We start from the raw sequence: 24,364 nt of genomic DNA, 5'->3' as shown, positions 1-24,364 counted from the left end.
TCTGTACCAAATTATTTATAGTCACTAGTCAGGGCATTTTTCCTACAATTTTTCTCCTTGTTTTTTTTTTTTTTTTTTTTTTTTTTTAGATAATAGATATATAGATAATAGTTAGATAACAGATAGATATTAGATAGATAGATAATAGATTGATAGATATTAGATAATATATATTAAATTATAGATAGTAGTTAGATAACAGATAGATAAATAGATATTAGATAATAGATAGAGAGATGGAGAGATAATGGATAGATAAGAAAGTGAATATAAATAGATAGTATATATATAGGTAGATAGATAATGGATAGATAATGGATAGATAGAGGGATTATAGCTGATCGGTAGAATCAGTAAATGCAGACATCCATGCCTGCAGTGTCAGTGTGCAGTTTCCCCTCTATTTGCGCGTTTATATGTAGTGACATTTGTCCCGACAATCTCTTTATAGTTGGGGTAATAATAGTGAATGGAAAGGAATGGGAAGAAGTAGCTGAATGTAATGGCACAGCCCGTGTCCCCGCGCAATGTTTCCTGCGTGGATCACGTGTAATGTCAGGGATGCACGGTGATTACTTGGTGTTTTCTAAAAGCCTGTGATAATAATAGATAACAAGTATGAGCACAGTTTCCTGCAGCGCCCATAATGTCTGCAGTATCTGGGGCAGGCGTTATCTGGTCACTGTTTACCATACAGCCGTGCTCCAGTGACGAGGCCCGGGATAACAGCCGGGTGCCCGAGAGGTGCCCACATCAGACGGGCCATGGAGCGCTAGCGGGGCGTGCAGGGGGCGGACCCAGCCGGCTCAGCGACCAATCATAGCGCTCCCAGGCAGAGGGCGCAGCCAATAAGGGCTCCGGCTGCCGGGCCTGTCAGTCGGGTCCGTACAGTGCTGAGTGCGGCGAGCGAGATATTATAAAGCGGCGGCTCTGCGCTCAGACATCACCACCCGCCATGAGCCGCTCCTGACCTGGATGGAGCCGGAGGATTAGTGCTCCCAGCTGTCCACTGCCCCGGTCACTGCACTGGTGAGTGTCACTGGCGCATGTTCACCGGGTGTACAGGTGGACGGCGCTATTGCTCTCTGTTAGCAGCTTTCTCACAATAGAGTATGGCTAACTACAGGTACTGTACCGGGTCACCGCCTGCACATCGGTCCTGGGGCTCCAGCAGCGGGGACAGGGCTCACATCTGTCACTGATACCTATGTGCAGTGACCTCTACAGGGGCAGCTCCAAACTCTGCTATTATGATAATTATCTATCTATTGTCTATCTATCATCTATCTATCTGACTATCTGTTTATTATCTATCCCTCCATCTATCTATCTATCTATCTATCTATCTATCTATCTATCTATTTATCTAATATCTATCTATTATCTATGTATCTATCTATCTATCTATCTATCCATCTATCTATATATCTATCTATCCATCTATCTATATATCTATCTATCCATCTATCTATCTATCTATCTATTTATCTAATATCTATCTATCTATTATCTATCTATCTATCCATCTATCTATATATCTATCTATCTATCCCTCTATCTATCTATCTATCTATCTATTATCTATCTATTGTCTATCTATCATCTATCTATCTGACTATCTGTTTATTATCTATCTATCCCTCCATCTATCTATCTATCTATTTATCTAATATCTATCTATCTATTATCTATGTATCTATCCATCTATCTATATATCTATCTATCCCTCTATCTATCTATCTATTATCTATCTATTGTCTATCTATCATCTATCTATCTGACTATCTGTTTATTATCTATCTATCCCTCCATCTATCTATCTATCTATTTATCTAATATCTATCTATTTATTATCTATGTATCTATCCCTCTATCCATCTATCTATATATCTATCTATCCCTCTATCTATCTATCTATTATCTATCTATTGTCTATCTATCATCTATCTATCTGACTATGTTTATTATCTATCTATCCCTCCATCTATCTATCTATCTATTTATCTAATATCTATCTATCTATCTATTATCTATGTATCTATCTATCTATCCATCTGTCTATGTATCTATCTATCCCTCTATCTATCTATCTATCTATATATCTATCTATCTATCCCTCTATCTATTATCTATGTATCTATCTATCTATCTATCTATCTATCTATCTATCCCTCTATCTATCTATCTTATATCTATTTAGCTATCTAATATGTTTCTATCTATAAATCTATTTATCTATCTATCTATTATCTAGCTCTCTGTTATCTATCTACTATCTATGTATATATCTAGTTATCTAGCTATCTATTATTTATCTATTTATCGATCTATTATCTATCTCTAAATCTCTCTGTTAGTGATCTAGATCTCTTATCTACCTATCTATGTATCTATATATCTATTATATATCTTTCTCTGTGCCTATGCTGCAATCCTTTCTATAACTTATCCCTTCAGTGACACTGCTTTCTGATACATTTGTCAGTGCCGGTATTGACTCATCTCTCTGCTGTATTTGATGTACCCTATATACACTGCACATTTCCCTTCCCTGTAATTCCTGTGTCCCATCTCGGTAGCCATGTGATGGATGTTCCGGGTGTGCAGCCTCCGCCGCCGGGTACTGCCTCTTTCCATCTATGATAAAGCTGATCCGACCTGTACAGTATAGTGGGGAATCCATAGCCCACCATTCACTCACCATCCGCTGCTTGTGCGATTATCAAATCTCATCCCTCCACTTCTAGGTAGAAGCACAACCAACAGTATTTAAAAAAAAAATATTTTGTTTATTCTTGTATTATCCTGATAATCAAGTATCTGGTAAACGAAATTAGTAATAGTAAGTGTTGTGGCCAGTGTTCTGTACATGTACACAGCGGATAATTCACAACATACTAATAGCATCCATGTATCTCCACGTAGTGCACATATAGGGAAACCACAGAAAGATTATTAACCTGTAGATTAATATCCAATATGTATACACTGGTGGACACAGAAAGGAAAGAGCCCCTGTGCAAAAACAGTATTTGAGCCCTTTTCAGTTCAACAATTCATCTACCTGTTTCGGGGGTAGAAATGGGCCCTGCACAGGCTGGACCAATGAGATGTCCACACCTGAATTAATACATATATATATATGTATGTATCTATGCTCCATTATGTACTTTAAGTGCATATATATATATATATATATACACACACACACTGTATATCTCCATTCTATTCTGCTCCCTATGTAGTACTTTCCCTTTTGTACTCTATGATGGCCATGGCTGTACCTTACCTGTGTAAAAAATATATATATATATATATATATATATATATATATATATTACACAGGTAAGGTATTACACACATTCTATTATGTGCCCTATGTAGTACTTTATCCTATGTACTCTCTGATGCCCATGGTTGTACCTTATATGTGTATTCATACATATCCAGTCTGTACTGTTACCTATGTAGTACTTTCTATGTCGTACTTTCCCCTATGTGCTCTCTGATGCCCATGGTTGTACCTTATATGTGTATTCATACCTATCCAGTCTGTTCTGTTACCTATGTAGTACCTTCTATGTAGTACTTTCCCCTTTGTACTCTCTGATGCCCATGGTTGTACCTTATGTGTGTATTCATACATATCCAGGCTGTTCTGTTACCTATGTAGTACTTTCTATGTAGTACTTTATCCTATGTACTCTCTGATGCTCATGGTTGTACTTTATGTGTGTATTCATACATATCCAGTCTGTTCTGTTACCTATGTAGTAGTTTCTATGTCGCACTTTCCCCTATGTACTCTCTGATGCCCATGGTTGTACCTTATGTGTGTATTCATACATATCCAGTCTGTTCTGTTACCTATGTAGTACTTTCTATGTAGTACTTTCCCCTATGTACTCTCTGATGCCCATGGTTGTACCTTATGTGTGTATTCATATATATCCAGTCTATTGTTACCTATGTAGTACTTTCTATGTCGCACTTTCCCCTATGTACTCTCTGATGCCCATGGTTGTACCTTATGTGTGTATTCATACATATCCAGTCTGTACTGTTACCTATGTAGTACTTTCTATGTAGTACTTTCCCCTATGTGCTCTCTGATGCCCATGGTTGTACCTTATGTGTGTATTCATACATATCCAGTCTGTTCTGTTACCTATGTAGTACTTTCTATGTCGTACTTTCCCCTATGTACTCTCTGATGCCCATGGTTGTACCTTATGTGTGTATTCATACATATCCAGTCTGTACTGTTACCTATGTAGTACTTTCTATGTAGTACTTTCTCCTATGTACTCTCTGATGCCATGGTTGTACCTTATGTGTGTATTCATACATATCCAGTCTGTTCTGTTACCTATGTAGTACTTTCTATGTCGTACTTTCCCCTATGTACTCTCTGATGCCCATGGTTGCACCTTATGTGTGTATTCATACATATCCAGTCTGTTCTGTTACCTATGTAGTACTTTCTATGTCGTACTTTCCCCTATGTGCTCTCTGATGCCCATGGTTGTACTTGTGTTCCCACAGTTTTGCGGACACGCCACATAGGGTCCAGCCATGTACGAGATGCAGCCGTTGTCAGCCCCCTCGTCTCCCCCGTCCACCTCGTCCTCCTCCCCGCACTCCTCGTACTCTTCATCCTTGGCCGGGGACTCGGAGATTGATGTGGAGAGTGTGGAGCTGGAGGGGGAGAGCCGGCAGCCGGAGCCCCGCAGAACAGAGGAGGAAGAGGAGGAAGAAGAGGAGCAGGGCGGCGATGGAGCAGCGCACACTCACCCGCAGCTCCAGCACAAGACTCCTGACAAGGGCGGAGAGCAGAGGAAGCTGAGCAGGACCCCCAAGTGTGCCCGCTGCAGGAACCACGGGGTCGTCTCCTGCCTGAAGGGGCACAAGCGCTTTTGTCGGTGGAGGGACTGTCAGTGTGCCAACTGCCTGCTGGTGGTGGAGAGGCAGAGGGTGATGGCAGCACAGGTGGCACTCAGGAGACAGCAGGCTACAGAGGTGAGCCCACTTGTATACTGTCCACATACTACCTCCCTGTACAGGTTACACAGTCTGATCTGGGCTCAGATTTATATATTATCAGTATATCAGTATTCTGATCCGTAATATCTGGAGATTTTGGGGACCTGCGACTGGCTGAGATCTAGGTATTATTAGTGCTCTGATCGGCAACAGCTGGTGTTAGTGAGGACTTGTGCCTGGCTCAGATCAAGAGACTATCAGTACTCTGATCGGTCATAACTGGTGATAGTGAGAACCTGAGACTGGCTCAGATCTAGATACTGTCAATGCTCTGATCGGTCATAACTGGTGATAGTGAGAACCTGAGACTGGCTCAGATCTAGATACTGTCAATGCTCTGATCAGTATTAGCTGGTGATAGTCAGGACCTGATCCTGGCTCAGATCTAGAGACTATCAATGCTCTGATCGCTATTAGCTGGTGATAGTCAGGACCTGATCCTGGCTCAGATCTAGAGACTATCAATGCTCTGATCGCTATTAGCTGGTGATAGTCAGGACCTGATCCTGGCTCAGATCTAGAGACTATCAATGCTCTGATCGCTATTAGCTGGTGATAGTCAGGACCTGATCCTGGCTCAGATCTAGAGACTATCAATGCTCTGATCGCTATTAGCTGGTGATAGTCAGGACCTGATCCTTGCTCAGATCTAGAGACTATCAATGCTCTGATCACTATTAGCTAGTGATAGTCAGGACCTGAGCCTGGCTCAGATCTAGAGACTATCAATGCTCTGATCGCTATTAGCTAGTGATAGTCAGGACCTGAGCCTGGCTCAGATCTAGAGACTATCAATGCTCTGATCGCTATTAGCTGGTGATAGTCAGGACCTGATCCTGGTTCAGATCTTGAGACTATCAATGCTCTGATCGCTATTAGCTGGTGATAGTCAGGACCTGAGCCTGGCTCAGATCTAGAGACTATCAATGCTCTGATCGCTATTAGCTGGTGATAGTCAGGACCTGATCCTGGCTCAGATCTAGAGACTATCAATGCTCTGATCGCTATTAGCTGGTGATAGTCAGGACCTGAGCCTGGCTCAGATCTAGAGACTATCAATGCTCTGATCGCTATTAGCTGGTGATAGTCAGGACCTAAGCCTGGCTCAGATCTAGAGACTATCAATGCTCTGATCGCTATTAGCTGGTGATAGTCAAGACCTGATCCTGGCTCAGATCTAGAGACTATCAATGCTCTGATCACTATTAGCTAGTGATAGTCAGGACCTAAGCCTGGCTCAGATCTAGAAGACTATCAATGCTCTGATCGCTATTAGCTAGGGATAGTAGCAAGGACCTGAGTCTGGTACTGATCTAGAGACTACTTATGCTCTGATCGGTAGTAGCTGGTGATAGTGAGGACTGAGGATCTGATTCTGGATTTATTTAATCACGGACTCGGAGGGTGAGCTGGACATTGTCACTGCACTCTCCAAATATGTTGCCATGGAATGGGAAAGTGGGCGCTGGAATACAGTGGATTCTATAGGGTGACCTAATATCCAGTGCAGTGTCCTGCCACCATCAGGGTATCGTATTCATGTGATTAATGGCGGCACAAAATCCATTTTTTATGAAATAAAGGCAATATGTTGCTATGAAAAGGCTTCACTGCAGAAAGGGCAATTGGTACTTATGTGATCAGATAGTGTAGGAAGAGGGCGACATATATAGCGAATATCTGATGAAGAATCGTGACTATGGCTATAATCTGTGGTGACAGGCAGAGGTGACAGGCAGAAGTGGCAGGCAGAGGTGACAGGCAGAGGTGGCAGGTGTTAAAGACACAGACACCTGATAAGTACCTGAGATGATGAGACCAAGATAATGCTGTAATATAAGTGGGTGCTGTCGGTTAAGGTGGGTGATCTCCTGCACGGGGTCCTGATATTGTGCAGAGCATGGCACAGCTCAAGGGACTGTCAGAGGAAGCATGGCAGCATATTAGTAGTGTAGACAGGTGTCAGGCATATACCTGCTATACGGTGACTGCAGATAGTGGTGGCAATGGGCAGCTATGTGGAGGGAATGGCAGCAGTTTTATACATTATTATATTACATATATAGTATATGCAACCGCACAGGACAGGGGAGTGCTCTATGCTATATGATGATGACTAGTGGGCAGAGGAGCCTTCTAGCTGAGGGTACAGAACATTACATGTGAAGACTAGTGGGCACAGGAGACATAGCTGAGGGCACAGAACCTTACATGTGATGACTAGTGGGCACAGGAGACATAGCTGAGGGCACAGAACCTTACATGTGATGACTAGTGGGCACAGGAGACATAGCTGAGGGCACAGAACATTACATGTGATGACTAGTGGGCATAGGAGACTTATAGTTGAGGGCACAGAACATTACATGTGATGACTAGTGGGCACAGGAGACATAGCTGAGGGTACATTACATTACATGTGATGACTAGTGGGCAGAGGAGACATAGCTGAGGCACAGAACATTACATGTGATGACTAGTGGGCATAGGAGATATATTACTGGGGGCACAGAACATTACATGTGATGACTAGTGGGCACAGGAGACATAGCTGAGGGTACATTACATTACATGTGATGACTAGTGGGCAGAGGAGACATAGCTGAGGCACAGAACATTACATGTGATGACTAGTGGGCATAGGAGACTTATAGCTGAGGGCACAGAACATTACATGTGATGACTAGTGGGCACAGGAGACATAGCTGAGGGTACATTACATTACATGTGATGACTAGTGGGTACAGGAGACATAGCTGAGGGCACAGAACATTACATGTGATGACTAGTGGGCACAGGAGATATATTACTGGGGGCACAGAACCTTACATGTGATGACTAGTGGGCACAGGAGACATAGCTGAGGCACAGAACCTTACATGTGATGACTAGTGGGCACAGGAGATATATTACTGGGGGCACATAACCTTACATGTGATGACTAGTGGGCACAGGAGACATAGCTGAGGGTACATTACATTACATGTGATGACTAGTGGGTACAGGAGACATAGCTGAGGGCACAGAACATTACATGTGATGACTAGTGGGCACAGGAGATATATTACTGGGGGCACAGAACCTTACATGTGATGACTAGTGGGCACAGGAGACATAGCTGAGGCACAGAACCTTACATGTGATGACTAGTGGGCACAGGAGATATATTACTGGGGGCACAGAACCTTACATGTGATGACTAGTGGGCACAGGAGACATAGCTGAGGCACAGAACCTTACATGTGATGACTAGTGGGCACAGGAGATATATTACTGGGGGCACATAACCTTACATGTGATGACTAGTGGGCACAGGAGATATATTACTGGGGGCACATAACCTTACATGTGATGACTAGTGGGCACAGGAGATATATTACTGGGGGCACATAACCTTACATGTGATGACTAGTGGGCAGAGGAGACATATTACTGGGGGCACAGAACACACATGTGATGAATAGATGGCAGAGGGCACAGGAGCCTGGTATTTCTTGTTATTTGTGGAGTAGGCAGAGCATTGTTTTTCCTCTAAACACTCCCACGGAGGGGACTATTTAGTGTAGAAACTCATAAATGGGCACTTGCACCTTTTATTGTGTTTGCAGGAGGTTGCACTCAGTTCGTGTTTCCTGTACACTGGTGACTGCAGGTTTACACCACAACACACTCCATCTGCCGCAGTGACACGATCAGTATTATTGCCACAACTGCCATTACTGTGCTGTGTATTGTATGTCTGCGGGTTGTGTAATGTGCTGAGCTATGACATATGTGCAGTTAGTATGCACAGCAGCTTGGATTCCATTGCTCGCTGCCCGTGATTTAGAAGTCATTTATGTTCCTCTTTTAGGATAAGAAAGGCTTGTCAGGAAAGCCGACTGTAACCGAAAGGAAAACGGTGTATCAGCGGCATATTAGGACCCCCAGCCTGCTGGCCAAAAGCATACTGGAAGGTAAGAGTCTTTCTGTGCCCCTCTATGGTTATTCATCATAGTAATAGTGAGGATTTCGGGTTTGCAAAAGAATTGATGCTATATTTATGTGTCTTCAAGAACAATCCAAGATAATAAATTAATTGCCAAAAAGACCCAAAGAAGATTGCAGTTAAATGTATACAAACAAGTAGGAAACTACAATTGTATACTATGATGTCTGTAAAATATCATTATGATAGAAAGATAGGAGGTAAAGACATTTTTTTATTTAATGAAATCTAAAACTCACAAGATGTGTAGTAATAACAATATATATATATAAATGTAATCTTTTCATATCCATTTCTTATTCTTGCTTACAATAATTACTGCTTGTTTATATTCTATTAATTCTATTGTTTATCTACTTTTTATTTAAAAAATACTTTTAAATGTATCTATTTATTATATATATCTATATCTTTTATCTATCTATTTATTATTTATTATTATCTTTTATGTACTTATTATATATCTGTTACATATCTATCTATCTATCTATCTATGTATCTATCTATCTATCTATCATATATCTTTTATGCATTTATTATCTAGCTGTTACCTATCTATCTATCTATCTATCTATCATATTTATCTATCTATCTATCTATCTATCTATCTATCTATCTATCTATCTATCTATCTATCGCTACCTTTTTATCACCTATTATCTACCTATCTTTTATCTATCTATATCCACCATATATATATATATATATATATATATATATATATATATATACATATATATATATATATATATATATAATCTAGCTATCTATATTTTATCTATTATCTATCTATCCATCTATTTATCTATCTATCTATCCATCTATTTTTATCTATTTATTATATATCTGTTATCTATCTATTTATTTATCTTGTATCTATCTATTATATATATATATATATATATATATATATATATATATATATATATATTTTTTATCTATTATCTATCTATTTTTTTATCTATCTATCTCTATCTATCTATGTATCTATTATCTATCTATCTATTATCTATCTATATATCTATCTATTATTTATATCTATCTATCTATCTATCTATCTATCTATCTATCTATTATCTATCTATCTATCTATTATCTATGTTTTTAGCTATCTATTATCTAGCTATCTATCAAATTCAAAGAAGCTTTATTGGCAGAACTAAATATACATTAGCTTTGCCAAAGCAAGTGTACAATAGGGAATAGGGAATAGGGACTGTAGGAAGGATGGATTGGGCATATCTATCTATCTATCTATCTTTTTACAATCTATCTATTTTTATCTATTTATTAATTTATCTATCTATCTATCTATCTACATCTTTATATACAGTCTATCATCTATATCTTTATCTATCTATATTCTATCTATCTGTATTTTATCTATCTATCTATCTATCTATCTATCTATCTATCTATCTTTTATTTATCTGTCTACCTATCATCTATATATTTATCTATATATTATCTATGTATCATGTATCTATTATCTATCTATTATCTATTTATCTATCTATATTTTATTTATCTGTCTATTTATCATCTATATATTTATCTATATATTATGTATCTATAATGTATCTATTATCTATCTATCTATCCATTTATTATATATGAATCAGTTTTGCAGTTAGCTTTTTCCTATTATTTTATAGATAGCTGCATTGATACAGTGTAGATGACCCTATTACTTGCATTTTTAAAACAATGTAAAAACCTTTTCTAGACCTAATACAGGGCAATTTTGCATTAGATTTTACATGCAAATCTATCTGTCAAATGTGCTGCAGTGTCAGACACTGTGCAGGATTTACAAACAAATACAAAGCTCTTTTGCATAACAATGCTCAGCAGTAGATTCCCTTTATACTGAGAAACAACATGAAATTCGGTTGACCCCCTCCCAGCTGAATGTGGATTGAGTTACATTTTCTGGGTGTGAGAAATATATTGTTATTGATTAGTATAAATTGCCATATGAAATTATCTCTTTATTTATTAGCACATTTATTCAATACCTGACTTTTGCAGAAGGGATGTGCTATTCCTGCCATCCCTTTTATACCAGTTATAACATGCAAACAGTATATTTACACCATGCTAGACACTCTATACAGACTGAATGTCAGTGCCCATTCTCAAGATGTATGAAATGCCCCATAAATGTTCACCATAAACCAGTGTTGTATAAGAAATGCTTTGATACATGATGCCTAAAGTGTTTTCTCTGTTTCCATACTTCATCCCTTTGTGCTGCTTTTTCTCTTCTTGCTCTTAACTGTCTGTCTTTTTTCCCTTCTCTCCTAGTTCAAGTCTCCTTTCTCATCTGTAACACTTTGTACATTGTGGTCTCCCTCTAAGAAATACATGCCATCCAATCTAGGTATCGCCCTATTTCCTGGCATTGTAATGTGACAGGTGCACACATAAACACCCCCTGGGTGGTCTTGCTCAAGATTCTGCAGTATTTTTTGTCATCTATGTAAAATTGGATGCTTAACTGTTATCTACAATTTATGAGACCTCACCGAAATATATAAAATCTAAGCATGTTCTGAATTTTTTCCATTATACAGTATGATAGTTCTAGCTAAGTGTCTCATGAATTTAGTTTTAAATTGTCCCAAAGTGACCATTTTTATCCAGGCATGATTCTGTAGGAAGAATGCACAGGCACTATGTTTAATTTGCCTCTTGGTTCAGTTATCATTCCCAGTACTATCTAATATGTAGGAACAGACAGACTATTTGGGCATTAGGAGAGTGTTCGATTTCCCATAGCCTGTACTGTCTAATATGTAGGAACAGACAGACTATTTGGGCATTAGGAGAGTGTTCGATTTCCCATAGCCTGTACTGTCTAATATGCAGGAACAGACAGACCATTTGGGCATAAAGACAGTGGTCAATTGCCTATGGCCAGTACTGTCTAATATGCAGGAACAAACAGACCATTTGGGCATCAGGATAGTGGTCGATTGCCCATGACCAACTGGGCTCACAGCTGCTTAGTGCTAAAAAGGTAAATCAATCAAGTGATAAGTGCTCAAATGCCTGTCACATACTAACCATGACTGAGTGCATCATGGCTACACTGGTTGGTGAGATATATATATATATATATATATATATATATATATATATATATATATATATATATATATATTTATTTATATTTATGTTACATATATACTGTATATATAAAGGGTGCTCCAAAAGTAGGTGGACAGAAAATAACAATTTGCTCTAACGGTTTCAGCATTTTGAGATTTCCAATACTCTTTTTAAATCCACTTTCTTTGATCTGTATTTAAATTATTTGCCATTGGGGGTTATCTGAATTATCTGAAAAGAAAATAGATTTGGGGGAGGCTTATCTGTGAAAACTGGATCTGTGAAACTTACTCAGTTGCCCTTAGCAACCAATCAGATTCCACCTTTCATTATCCAAAGCGTCTGTGAAGAATGAAAAGTGGAAGCCGATTGGTTGCTCAGGGTAGCTGAGTCAGTTTCACTTTACGCTGTCCACCTACTTTTGGACCACTCTGTATATATATATATATATATATATATATATATATATATATATATATATATATATATATATATATATATATAAAATCAGTTACTCACAGGCAAGAAAACACATCTAATTAACACCATACGCACTTAGGTTCTTTGTATCCCATTGTTTAAGTATCACATACATAACAATTTATCCTCACGTGAAACGATAAGCCTATGGGCAGATTAGTTGTAGTACGGAATACAGTATGGCCATAGTTTTGCACAGTATGGGTTAGTAAATAGCTTTTTTTCCCGTTGGGAAATCATATTGAGTACTGTTCTGTTACAGGATATAAATATATCTTCTTTTTTTGTTGTAGATGTTATGAAATCTGCTTTTCATTGGCATTCACACAGCTAAACTAAAAAATAACTTGTGATTTCAGGTTACCGACCGTTGCCAGCAGATTCCTTTATGGGGCCCAACTCTCCATTACCAGCTCCTGTGAGTGACAGGATGAGGAAGAGACGAGCTTTTGCAGATAAAGAACTGGAGAACATTATGTTAGAGAGGGAATACAAAGAAAGAGAGATGATGGAGGCTTCTCAGGCTTCCAACCTTTTCCTACCCAGCCGCATGGTACACGCCGCAGAGTACAACTCCTACAAAGCTGCTTACGGGAACTCACAGGCTGATAATCCAAACAAAGAATTCTGCAATTTCTTGCCCACTTGTCTTGATCTCACCATGCAGTATTCAGGGTCAGGGAACGTGGAACTCATTTCTTCTAATGTCAGTGTGGCCACCACATACAGACAATACCCTGTTCCCTCCAGGTTCTTGGTTTGGCCCAAGAGTGGTCCAATAACTGATGCTCTTCTATATCAACAGTGCCTATTAAATGCAACAGCCATGCAGGCACTAAAGCCTGGGTCAACTTGGGACTCAAAATCCAGCCCATTAGTAGAATGCCAGCCTACAGAACAGGACTTGGTACCTCCAAAGATGGAAACACCAATGATTCCCCCTCAGCACATTTCACAGGAGAGTGGAGAACGGTCTGCTTTTTCACCTCCAAAAAGGAACTTTTCACAGCTCTCTAACAAGGACCATTTGTCTCCACCAGAGAGCTTACTAAACAAGATCAGCAAGGAAGCCGTCAAACAGCCTGTGTCTTTAAAATATAGCCCTTTCCACTCATTATTTCAACAAGCACATCTTGAGAAGTCATTGTCCGACCTAAAAAATCCTTGTATGAAAGACCCCTATGAAGAACCTGCAAAGAAATTCAGAGAATGTTCATCCAAGGAAAACCAGAAATACAAAGTAACTATTGACAGGTACAGCAAGGACTTCTTGCTAGGGAAAGACACAGGGACAAAACTTTCTGTCAATGAGCCGCTTCCATTTTCGGTTGAATCAATCCTCAAGATGCCGTCAAGCACGGCACAACGTTCCAGTCAATAGATAGTGACTACTGGATTATCTTCTGCTGTGAGCCTCCAGAATTCCTTCATAATGAAGCCTTTTCAATAGTCCATGACATGTGCATGGTTCCTTGGGACAGTGTACAGAATTTACACCTGCATGACGCCACCCTTTTGTACAAATGACAATATTTAAATGTAAAAATGTGATCTGCATATGTGAATTGTAAAATATTTGAATATAAAACAAAAATTTATAGAAATAATAAAATACAACAGTTAAATATTTATTTTTTATTAGTATCTGATATTTACTTATTTATCCAAAAATATATATATTTTTTTAAATCTGCATATTAATGGAAATACATAACTGTGGTTTGGTTCTCATTGTTTATTTATTTTACTCGCTTTTATACCTCAGTTATTTTCCACTGTGCTTTACTGACATAATCACTGTCCCCATTGGGGCTCACAATCTAATTCCCTATCTGTATGTCTTTGGAGTGTGGGAGGAAACCAGAGAACCTGGAGGAAATCTACACAAACACAGGGAGAACATACAAACTCCTTGTAGATGTTGCCCTTGGTGGGATTTAAATGCAAGATGCCACCGCTGAAAGGCTGCCATGCCGATCCAACATGAGACCCTTTGCTTCTACAGCACCATAATATTCTGCACCATGTGCATCACAATAGGGATAACATTCTATGTTCAAGATATGAAGGTAGGGAAATTATTGAGAAGTCAAAATATAAGTTTGTTTGAAATAAACTATAACATTTGTTTTTAGGTGATTTGACACATTTTATAAAAAAAAAATATGAAAGATATATATATATATATATATATATTATATATTTATATATATATATATATATATATATATATATATATATATATATATATATATACAGTCATATGGAAAAGTTTGGGCACCCCTATTAATGTTAACCTTTTTTCTTTATAACAATTTGGGTTTTTGCAACAGCTATTTCAGTTTCATATATCTAATAACTGATGGACTGAGTAATATTTCTGGTATATTTCTGGTATATAAAGTATGGGCACCCTTATCAATTTCTTGATTTGAACACTCCAAACTACTTTTTACTGACTTACTAAAGCACTAAATTGGTTTTGTAACCTCATTGAGCTTTGAACTTCATAGGCAGGTGTATCCAATCATGAGAAAAGGTATTTAAGGTGGCCACTTGCAAGTTGTTCTCCTATTTGAATCTCATATGAAGAGTGGCATCATGGGCTCCTTAAAACAACTCTCAAATGATCTGAAAACAAAGATTATTCAACATAGTTGTTCAGGGGAAGGATACAAAAAGTTGTCTCAGAGATTTAAACTGTCAGTTTCCACTGTGAGGAACATAGTAAGGAAATGGAAGAACACAGGTACAGTTCTTGTTAAGCCCAGAAGTGGCAGGCCAAGAAAAATATCAGAAAGGCAGAGAAGAAGAATGGTGAGAACAGTCAAGGACAATCCACAGACCACCTCCAAAGACCTGCAGCTTCATCTTGCTGCAGATGGTGTCAATGTGCATCGGTCAACAATACAGTGCACATTGTACAAGGAGCAGCTGTATGGGAGAGTGATGCGAAAGAAGCCGTTTCTGCAAGCACACCACAAACAGAGTCGCCTGAGGTTTGCAAAAGCACATTTGGACAAGCCAGTTACATTTTGGAAGAAGGTCCTGTGGACTGATGAAACAAAGATTGAGTTGTTTGGTCATACAAAAAGGCGTTATGCATGGAGGCAAAAAAACACGGCATTCCAAGTAAAGCACTTGCTACCCACAGTAAAATTTGGTGGAGGTTCCATCATGCTTTGGGGCTGTGTGGCCAATGCTGGCACTGGGAATCTTGTTAAAGTTGAGGGTCGCATGGATTCAACTCAATATCAGCAGATTCTTGACAATAATGTGCAAGAATCAGTGACGAAGTTGAAGTTACGCAGGGGATGGATATTTCAGCAAGACAATGATCCAAAACACCGCTCAAAATCTACTCAGGCATCCATGCAGAGGAACAATTACAATGTTCTGGAATGGCCATCCCAGTCCCCAGACCTGAATATCATTGAACATCTGTGGGATGATTTGAAGCGTGCTGTCCATGCTCGGCGACCATCAAACTTAACTGAACTAGAATTGTTTTGTAAACAGGAATGGTCAAATATACCTTCATCCAGGATCCAGGAACTCATTAAAAGCTACAGGAAGCGACTAGAGGCTGTTATTTGTGCAAAAGGAGGATCTACAAAATATTAATGTCACTTTTATGTTGAGGTGCCCATACTTTTGCACCTGTCAAATTTTGTTTAAATGTGGATTGCACATTTTCTGTTAGTAAAATAAACCTCATTTCAATCCAGAAATATTACTCAGTCCATCAGTTATTAGATATATGAAACTGAAATAGCTGTTGCAAAAACCCAAATTGTTATAAAGATAAAAGGTTAACATTAATAGGGGTGCCCAAACTTTTTCATATGACTGTATATATATATATTTCAATTACTTGAGTTTGATAAAAAATACATTAATACATTAAATTATATTATGTCAGTCAAAATCCATTATAACCAGTATTGGTCTGCTCACACTGGAGTTCTTCTTCTTCCAACTTTTGTATTAGCTTTCTTTTGTAGTAATAAGTAATGTTTCTGTTCTCAGACTATGTTATCAACTGATTAATTGGGTCTGTCAACACAAACATCACTTCTTCATAAAACAAAAACAACCCCCCCTAAAAAAAAATCCCAAAACAAAATCAAAACAGCCAAACCATGAGAATAAAAAGAAAAACAGCACAATATCGTCACTATAATCACTGACTGTTCCTGCCCTCGCGTCAATGCACACAAATCATTTTTGGGGTTGTCCGGTCTTGTGAATGTCTGTTGTCACTCTGTGAGACTGCAGACTTCTGAATCCTCACAGCGTGTATATCCCATGCTATCAGGATTTTCTGGTATTGGTGGTGAGAGTTTGCGGTCTGCATACTACCAGCTAGACGTGCTCATCCTTGCTTAATACAAGTGAACTGAGCAAGGGCACAGACATCTTGTAGGAAAGTGGCTGGAAGTATACAAATTGCATACTTGTGGTTTAAGCCCTGTTCCACACAGCTTTAGGCCCCCTTTACACGCACGTGTCTTACGTTCCATTTTTTGGGTCCGTGTTCCGTATTTTATTTCCGTTTCTCCAGTACGTGTGACATCCGTGTGATTGCGTATGCTAGCTGTATGTGCTTGTGGAATGTCCGTGTGTGCGTGAGATACGTAAGTGACATGTTCGTGTGTTGCCTGTGTGAAATGTTCCGTGTGTGATGCACAATGACGTTGCTACATACCGGCTGACAGCAGACAGCGACGCGCGATGAAACTGAACTCGGGTGAACTTCACCCGACTTCATTGTCATACTGCGGCTCTGTCTTTGTGTCGCGTACTGATTAGCGGTCACCTGTGAAGAACTCACCAGTGACCGCTAATCCTCTGAGTGACTGAAGAGAGCAGTGCGATTACTGCTGTCGTTACTCAGGCTACCCGCAGCTAGCTGGAGTCCTCCACCCGAGACCGCAACTCACCTGTGACTTCATCGCTGATCGCGCAGCTTACTTCAGTCACTCGGGCGACTTGCTGTCACAGTTGGAGGATCCAGCGGTGGCCGCGAGTGACCTGAGTGACATTATCGCTGATCGCGCTACTCACTTCAGTTGCTGTCTGGAGCTGACAGGAGCGGCGGTGTTCTACTGCAGCTCTTGTCAGCTTCATGTAGCAGAGCTGAGAGCATCGCGGAACCTCCGTGGATTACGCCGGACCTGGAGGGGTTTGTGGGGCTTAATAAAGTGGTGAATGAGGGTGTTTTTTTGTTTATTATTTCTATTAAAGGATTTTTGGGTGTTTGTCTTTATTTTCTTTAACTTACAGGTTAATCATGGAAGGTATCTCGGGGAGATGCCTGCCATCATTAATCTTGGACTTAGTGGCAGCTATGGGTTGCTGCCATTAACTCCTTATTACCCCGAATGCAACCGCACTCAGCAATTTGGGATGAGCCGGGTACAGTCCCGGGACTGTCACATCTAATGGATGCGGCAATTCCGGGCGGCTTCTGACTGATATTGTTAGGCTGGGGGGCTCCCCATAACGTGGAGCTCCCCATCCTGAGAATACCAGCCTTCAGCTGTTTGGCTTTACCCTGGCTGGTATCAAAATTGGGGGGGGACCGCACGTTGTTTTTTTTTAATTATTTATTTATTTTTTTTACTGCTCGATATTGACACGCCCACCGGCGGCTGTGATTAGTTACAGTGAGACAGCTGTCCCTCAGTGTAGGGGCGTGTCTCACTGCAACCAATCATATGTGCCGGTGGGGGGGGAAAGCAGGGAATACGAGATTGAATAATGAGCGGCCGGCATTTTCAAAATAGTAAAAGCCGCCTGAGCTTTTTTAACAGCTGTGCAGCGCCGCAACGGTGATTGGGGATCGGTGAGTATGAGAGAGGGGGAGAGACTGACCGACGGACTGAGAGAGGGACAGACAGAGAGAGAGAGACCGACCGACAGACAGAGAGAGAGACTGACCAACGGACTGGGGGAGAATGACTGACATACGCAGAAAAAAAAGATTGACCGACATCGCTTCAAAAAAGCACAAAACGTACACGGACCATACCGAGATGCATCCATGTCACGTACGTGTGCTCACGGACCCATAGACTTTCATTGGGTGTGTGTGCGTGTTCCGTGCAGAAAACGGACATGCATTCATGTAATACGGATACACATACGTATCACGCACACGGACACACGGACCGTACGGAAAAACGTACGTGTAACTCCAAACATTGAATAACATTGGAGTACGTGTGTCCGCGTCTCCGGTACATACGGAAACGGACCAAACACGTACCGGAGACACGTGCGTGTGAAGGGGGCCTTAATAAGACCACAGTTTTGTTTCTGTGTTATGGAAGAAATACCATATCATTCCTGGCCGAACATAATCAGCAGAGGGATTCAGTGCAAATACAGAATATGGATGGTCTCAAAAATTCCATATTGACCCCCAATTATATCACTAACAGTACCCTAGTAATTGTGAACTATGAAATCTATTAGTCTAGTAATTTCCCTGTGATTTAATTCTTAGGGTGGCTTTGCACGTTGCAACATCGCACGTGTGATGTCGGTGGGGTCAAATCGAAAGTGACGCACATCCGGCGTCACTTTCGACATCGTAGTGTGTAAATCCTAGATGATACAATTAATGAGCGCAAAAGCGTCGTGATCGTATCATCGGTGTAGGCTCCGACTTTTTCAAAATTACGCTGCCGCGACAGGTATGATGTTGTTCCTCGTTCCTGCGGCAGCACACATCGCTGTGTGTGAAGCCACAGGAGTGAGGAACATCACCTTACCTGCCGCCGGCGGCTATACTGAAGGAAGAAGGTGGGCGGGATGTTTATATCCTGCTCATCTCCGCCTCTCCGCTTTGATTAGCCGCCTGCCGTGTGACGTCGCTGTGACGTTGTACGACCCGCCCGCTTAGGAAGGAGGCGGGACGCCGGCCACAGCGACTTCGCAGGACAGGTGAGTGCATGTGAAGCTGGCGTAGTGATAATGTTCAGGAATCACAAGATGTCGCTGCTGCGACTGGGGCGGGGACTATCGCATGCGACATCGCAACATCGGCTTGCGATGTCGCAACGTGCAAAGCCCGCCTTAGACACTTGGAAGTTACTTTTGAGGGGCCATTGGGTCCCCTTATCTACTAGGCCCGTACCCCTGCACAGATCTCATATGTGACATTTATGACCCCGGATCTGATAGCACCACTTCAATAACTGAAATTCAGAAAAAGTCCCTGCTGTGGGTGCTGATCACAACTGTGAAGATAGATTTCCAGGCCACAGTCATCTTTTACTAATGTACAGTATAAGATCACACAAAGGGTTAACCTTTAACTGTCTTACACTAATATAAAGGTGTTTGAAATAAAAAAGAAATAGAAATAATTGTAAAACAATGGTAACATTTTACTACTTGTAGTTTCTGTCTACAGCCACAAAGTTTTCAGCCTGATCTAACTCTAAATGAAGACAATTTTTATTTGGGCGGCACACTTGAATGTAATCCCAAAGTACTATACATATTGATCACTTGTGTATGTCTTGTGATATACATCCAGCACATTATTTTTAGATAGCATAAGGTTGTTCAGAGGTTATCGACTTCATCTTCTTGTTATAGGACATGAAAATTATTAATGCCTCGCATTTTGATTGATAACAAAATTACAGTTTTGGAGACTGAGACTGATGAAACAGGCAACCCTGGCACACAAGGCAGACTAAAGAACTGAGACGGGCTTCCAGAATTGCTGAGCGCAGATGGAAGAGGTCTCATTCCACTGAGCACTTCATTGCATATAAAGAGTCCCTCACCACTTTCAAGTCCACACTCACTGCTGCAAAACAAACCTACTTCTCATCCCTCATATCTTCTTTCTCTCACAACCCTAAACAGCTATTCAACACTTTCAATTCTCTCCTCCGTCCTCCGGCACCACCTCCCTCTCCTCTCATCTCAGCTGAAGACTTTGCCTCTTTCTTCAAGCGGAAGATTGACAACATCAGAGCAAGCTTTGGCCTACAATCACCACAGCCCCTCATCATAGCTACTCATCCCTCTTCCTCCAAATCCAGCTTCTCCACCATGACAGAAAACAATCTCTCCACTCTACTCTCAAGATCACATCTAACCACCTGTGCACTGGACCCGCTCCCATCGCACCTCATCCCCAACATCACCGCAGTCCTCATCCCAGCCCTAACCCATCTCTTCAACCTATCACTAGCAAGTGGTGTATTCCCTTCATGCTTTAAACATGCCTCTATTACACCCATCCTCAAAAAGCCCTCCCTTGACCCATCCTCTGTGTCAAACTATCGCCCCATATCCCTTCTCCCCTACGCCTCAAAACTACTGGAACAGCATGTCCATCTTGAATTGTCCTCATACCTCTCCTCCTGCTCCCTCTTTGACCGGCTTCAATCTGGCTTCCGACCACATCATTCTACCGAAACTGCCCTAACCAAAGTCACCAATGATCTACTAACCGCCAAAGCCAAGCGACACTACTCTATCCTCCTCCTCCTGGACCTGTCTTCTGCCTTCGACACAGTAGACCATTCCCTCCTACTACAGATTCTCTCATCTCTGGGCATCACAGACTTGGCCCTATCTTGGATCTCCTCATACTTAACCGACCGAACTTTCAGCGTCTCCCATTCTCACACCACTTCCTCATCTCGCCCCCTATCTGTCGGTGTCCCTCAAGGCTCAGTTCTTGGACCCCTGCTGTTCTCCATCTACACCTTCGGCTTGGGACAGCTCATAGAGTCCCACGGCTTCCAGTATCATCTCTATGCCGATGACACACAGATCTACCTCTCTGGACCTGACATTACCTCTCTACTAACCAAAATACCACAATGTTTGTCTGCTATTTCATCCTTCTTCTCTGCACGATTCCTAAAACTTAACATGGACAAAACAGAGTTCATTGTCTTTCCTCCTCCTCACTCATCTCCTCCAACAAGCCTTTCCGTCAAACTTGATGGTTGCTCACTCACCCCAGTCTCACAAGCTCGTTGCCTTGGAGTGACCATCGACTCTGCTCTATCCTTCAAGCCACAACGCCAAGCCCTCTTCACCTCATGCCGATTACAACTCAAAAATATCTCCCGGATCCATGCTTTTCTTAACCAAGAATCTGCAAAAACATTAGTGCATGCCCTCATCATCTCCCGCCTCGACTACTGCAACCTCCTGCTCTCTGGCCTCCCTTCCAACACTCTTGCACCCCTCCAATCTATCCTAAACTCTGCAGCCCGCTTAATCCACCTCTCCCCTTGCTACTCCCCAGCCTCGCCACTCTGCCAATCCCTTCACTGGCTTCCCATCGCCCAACGACTCCAGTTCAAAACATTAACCATGACATACAAAGCCATGCACAACCTGTCTCCTCCCTACATCTGTGACCTAGTCTCCCAGTACCTACCTGCACGCAACCTTAGATCCTCACAAGATCTCCTTCTCTGCTCCTCTCTTATCTCCTCTTCCCACAATCGTGTACAAGATTTCTCCCGTGCATCCCCCATACTCTGGAACGCTCTACCTCAGCACATCAGACTCTCCCCTACCGTGGAAAGCTTCAAGAGGAACCTCAAGACCCACCTCTTCCAACAAGCCTACAACCTACAATAGCCCTCAGCCCAGTAGACCACTGCGCAACCAGCTCTGTCCTCACCTATTGTACCATCACCCATTCCCTGTAGACTGTGAGCCCTCGCGGGCAGGGTCCTCTCTCCTCCTATACCAGTCTGTCTTGTACTGTTAATGATTGTTGTACGTATACCCTCTTTCACTTGTAAAGCGCCATGGAATAAATGGCGCTATAATAATAAATAATAATAATAAAATAATAATAATGAAAGTCACAGAAAATGTAAGACCTCCAAATGGGAAAACTAGGACTCATATTGTTTGGCCAGTTAATGGTTTGACTCACAGTTATAATCAATCCATCCATCCGCTCACCTCACATACTCATCCATCGATCCACCCATCCACCCATCAATCCATCCAATTATCCATCCATCCATCCATCCATCCATCCATCCATCCATCCATCCATCCATCCATCCATCCACCCAAATGCATCCATCCACCCAAATGCATCCATCCATCCATCCTTCATTCCTTCCCTCCACCCATCCTTCCCTCCACGCAGCCACCCACTAATCCATCCAATAATCTATCCATCCACCCACCCAACCAACCAACCATCCATCCACCCAAATCCATCCACTCAAATTCATCCAGCTACACACCCACCCATCCATGCATCCTTCCCTCCACCCATCCAGCCATCCATCCGTCCATCCATCCGTCCACCCATCCATTCACCCACCCATCGACCATCAATCCACCCACCCATCCACCTACCCATTCACCCATCAATCCACCCACCCATCCACCCATCAATCCATCCACCCATGAATCCACCCACCCATCCACCCATCAATCCATCCACCCATCCATCCATCCATCCATCCATCCATCCATCCATCCTTCCCTCCACCCATCCATCCCTCCACCCATCCATCCCTCCACCCATCCATCCCTCCACCCATCCATCCCTCCATCCATCCATCCCTCCATCTATCCATCCATCCATCCATCCATCCATCTACACTGAATAGACAATGAAGCAGCACCAGATTGTGATTCAGTGCCAGACCTCCAAGACATGTCCCCAAAGTTGTCTTCTAATATAATAAAAAAAACAAAAGGGATGCAGCACTCCAGAAAAATCATCATGCAACAAGTAGACTCATTATGGTTAAAATGTAGCAATGTATCAATTTGTTAACAGAACCTTTTTCAGGGTTCCCATGGGCCAATAAAGAGTCCACTTTTTTTTTTGGAGTGGTGCATCAGTCGAATGATATGAGATAGAGGCCTTCAGGTTTCATACCAGTAGCTTCCTCATATACTGTACATTCCAGAAAAAAGGCAGCACTCCAAAAAAATCTTGTGCAAAAAAACAGGCTTAATTTGCCCATTTACACAGCAAAATTTCAGCCCCAAAAAGGGCTTGAAAAAGGCACAACTGATGTGATTGGAAAAGTTGCTTGGAGATCTACATCTATCCACATGCTGGGACCTGGGCTGGCCTCTATCCATAATTGCCTCTTTTGCAACATGGAAGCGGCTATATACAGGTTACAGGTATGTGTGCTCCATTATGGTTCTGCTTTTAACTTTAGGAGCCCCCGCATGGCACATGAAATACATAATATAGAGTAGGACTCCCCTATTGAGGTTTGCCGTGACGTTGGCAGGGGTGGCTCAAATAATTGATCAAATATTTGCTAAAAATCTCATTTGTTTTTTTATTATAGTACAGTGTGAATAAATCTGTGAATTTTCACTTTTTATATGATTTATGCCATTTTCAGATCGTGCTGGCTCCTTTTTCCCTTATCTATCTATCTATCTATCTTTGTGACAACAGGAAGACACATTCACAATACTATAGTTGCTGGTACTTGAAGAACAAAAGTAAATATTTGCACCACGCTGAGTTACCAGAATATATCACCAAATCACACCCTGTGTTACTGTAAGGAATGACGTATTGCTAAACGCTTCATACAAATTAACAATACTTTGTGGTACTTAATTTACTTTTATACAAACAAACACTATGGAAAAGTGTTTTCCATGAGAACATATTCCTTACATGTACTCATACCCTATCTGCAATATTAAACATGATAAATCATAGTAAAACTCTCGAGCTATTCTCTT

The 24,364-nt window shown here is 41.2% G+C and overlaps 1 protein-coding gene across 2 annotated transcripts; it reads left to right on the top strand.

The window, feature by feature from the left end:
- Positions 1-918: 918 nt before the first annotated feature.
- DMRT2 (doublesex and mab-3 related transcription factor 2) lies at positions 919-14,252 on the top strand. Of its 2 annotated transcripts, XM_075339887.1 has the most exons (4): positions 919-1,029; positions 4,546-5,019; positions 8,897-8,999; positions 12,985-14,252. In XM_075339887.1, exons 2-4 carry the CDS (start codon positions 4,576-4,578, stop codon positions 14,004-14,006), a joined length of 1,569 nt encoding a protein of 522 aa, XP_075196002.1. In that variant the 5' UTR covers positions 919-1,029; positions 4,546-4,575; the 3' UTR covers positions 14,007-14,252. The 2 variants fall into 2 exon arrangements, with proteins under 2 accessions (XP_075196002.1, XP_075196013.1); XM_075339898.1 differs by lacking the exons at positions 919-1,029; positions 4,546-5,019 and adding an exon at positions 11,339-11,414 and having other exon boundaries at positions 8,991-8,999.
- Positions 14,253-24,364: the final 10,112 nt, after the last annotated feature.

Source organism: Anomaloglossus baeobatrachus, chromosome 1 (assembly GCF_048569485.1).
Source record: "Anomaloglossus baeobatrachus isolate aAnoBae1 chromosome 1, aAnoBae1.hap1, whole genome shotgun sequence".
NCBI classification, from domain to species: Eukaryota; Metazoa; Chordata; class Amphibia; order Anura; family Aromobatidae; genus Anomaloglossus; species Anomaloglossus baeobatrachus.
This window is presented reverse-complemented; position numbering and strand designations above follow the sequence as displayed.

What these genes read in the sequence shown, in the direction of transcription:
- DMRT2 (XM_075339887.1), top strand. Translation starts at nt 4,576, where the DNA reads ATGTACGAGATGCAGCCGTTGTCAGCCCCCTCGTCTCCCCCGTCCACC. An exon ending in GGAGACAGCAGGCTACAGAG is followed by an intron (nt 5,020 to 8,896) that starts GTGAGCCCACTT and finishes TTCCTCTTTTAG; the next exon opens with GATAAGAAAGGCTTGTCAGG. An exon ending in GGCCAAAAGCATACTGGAAG is followed by an intron (nt 9,000 to 12,984) that starts GTAAGAGTCTTT and finishes TTGTGATTTCAG; the next exon opens with GTTACCGACCGTTGCCAGCA.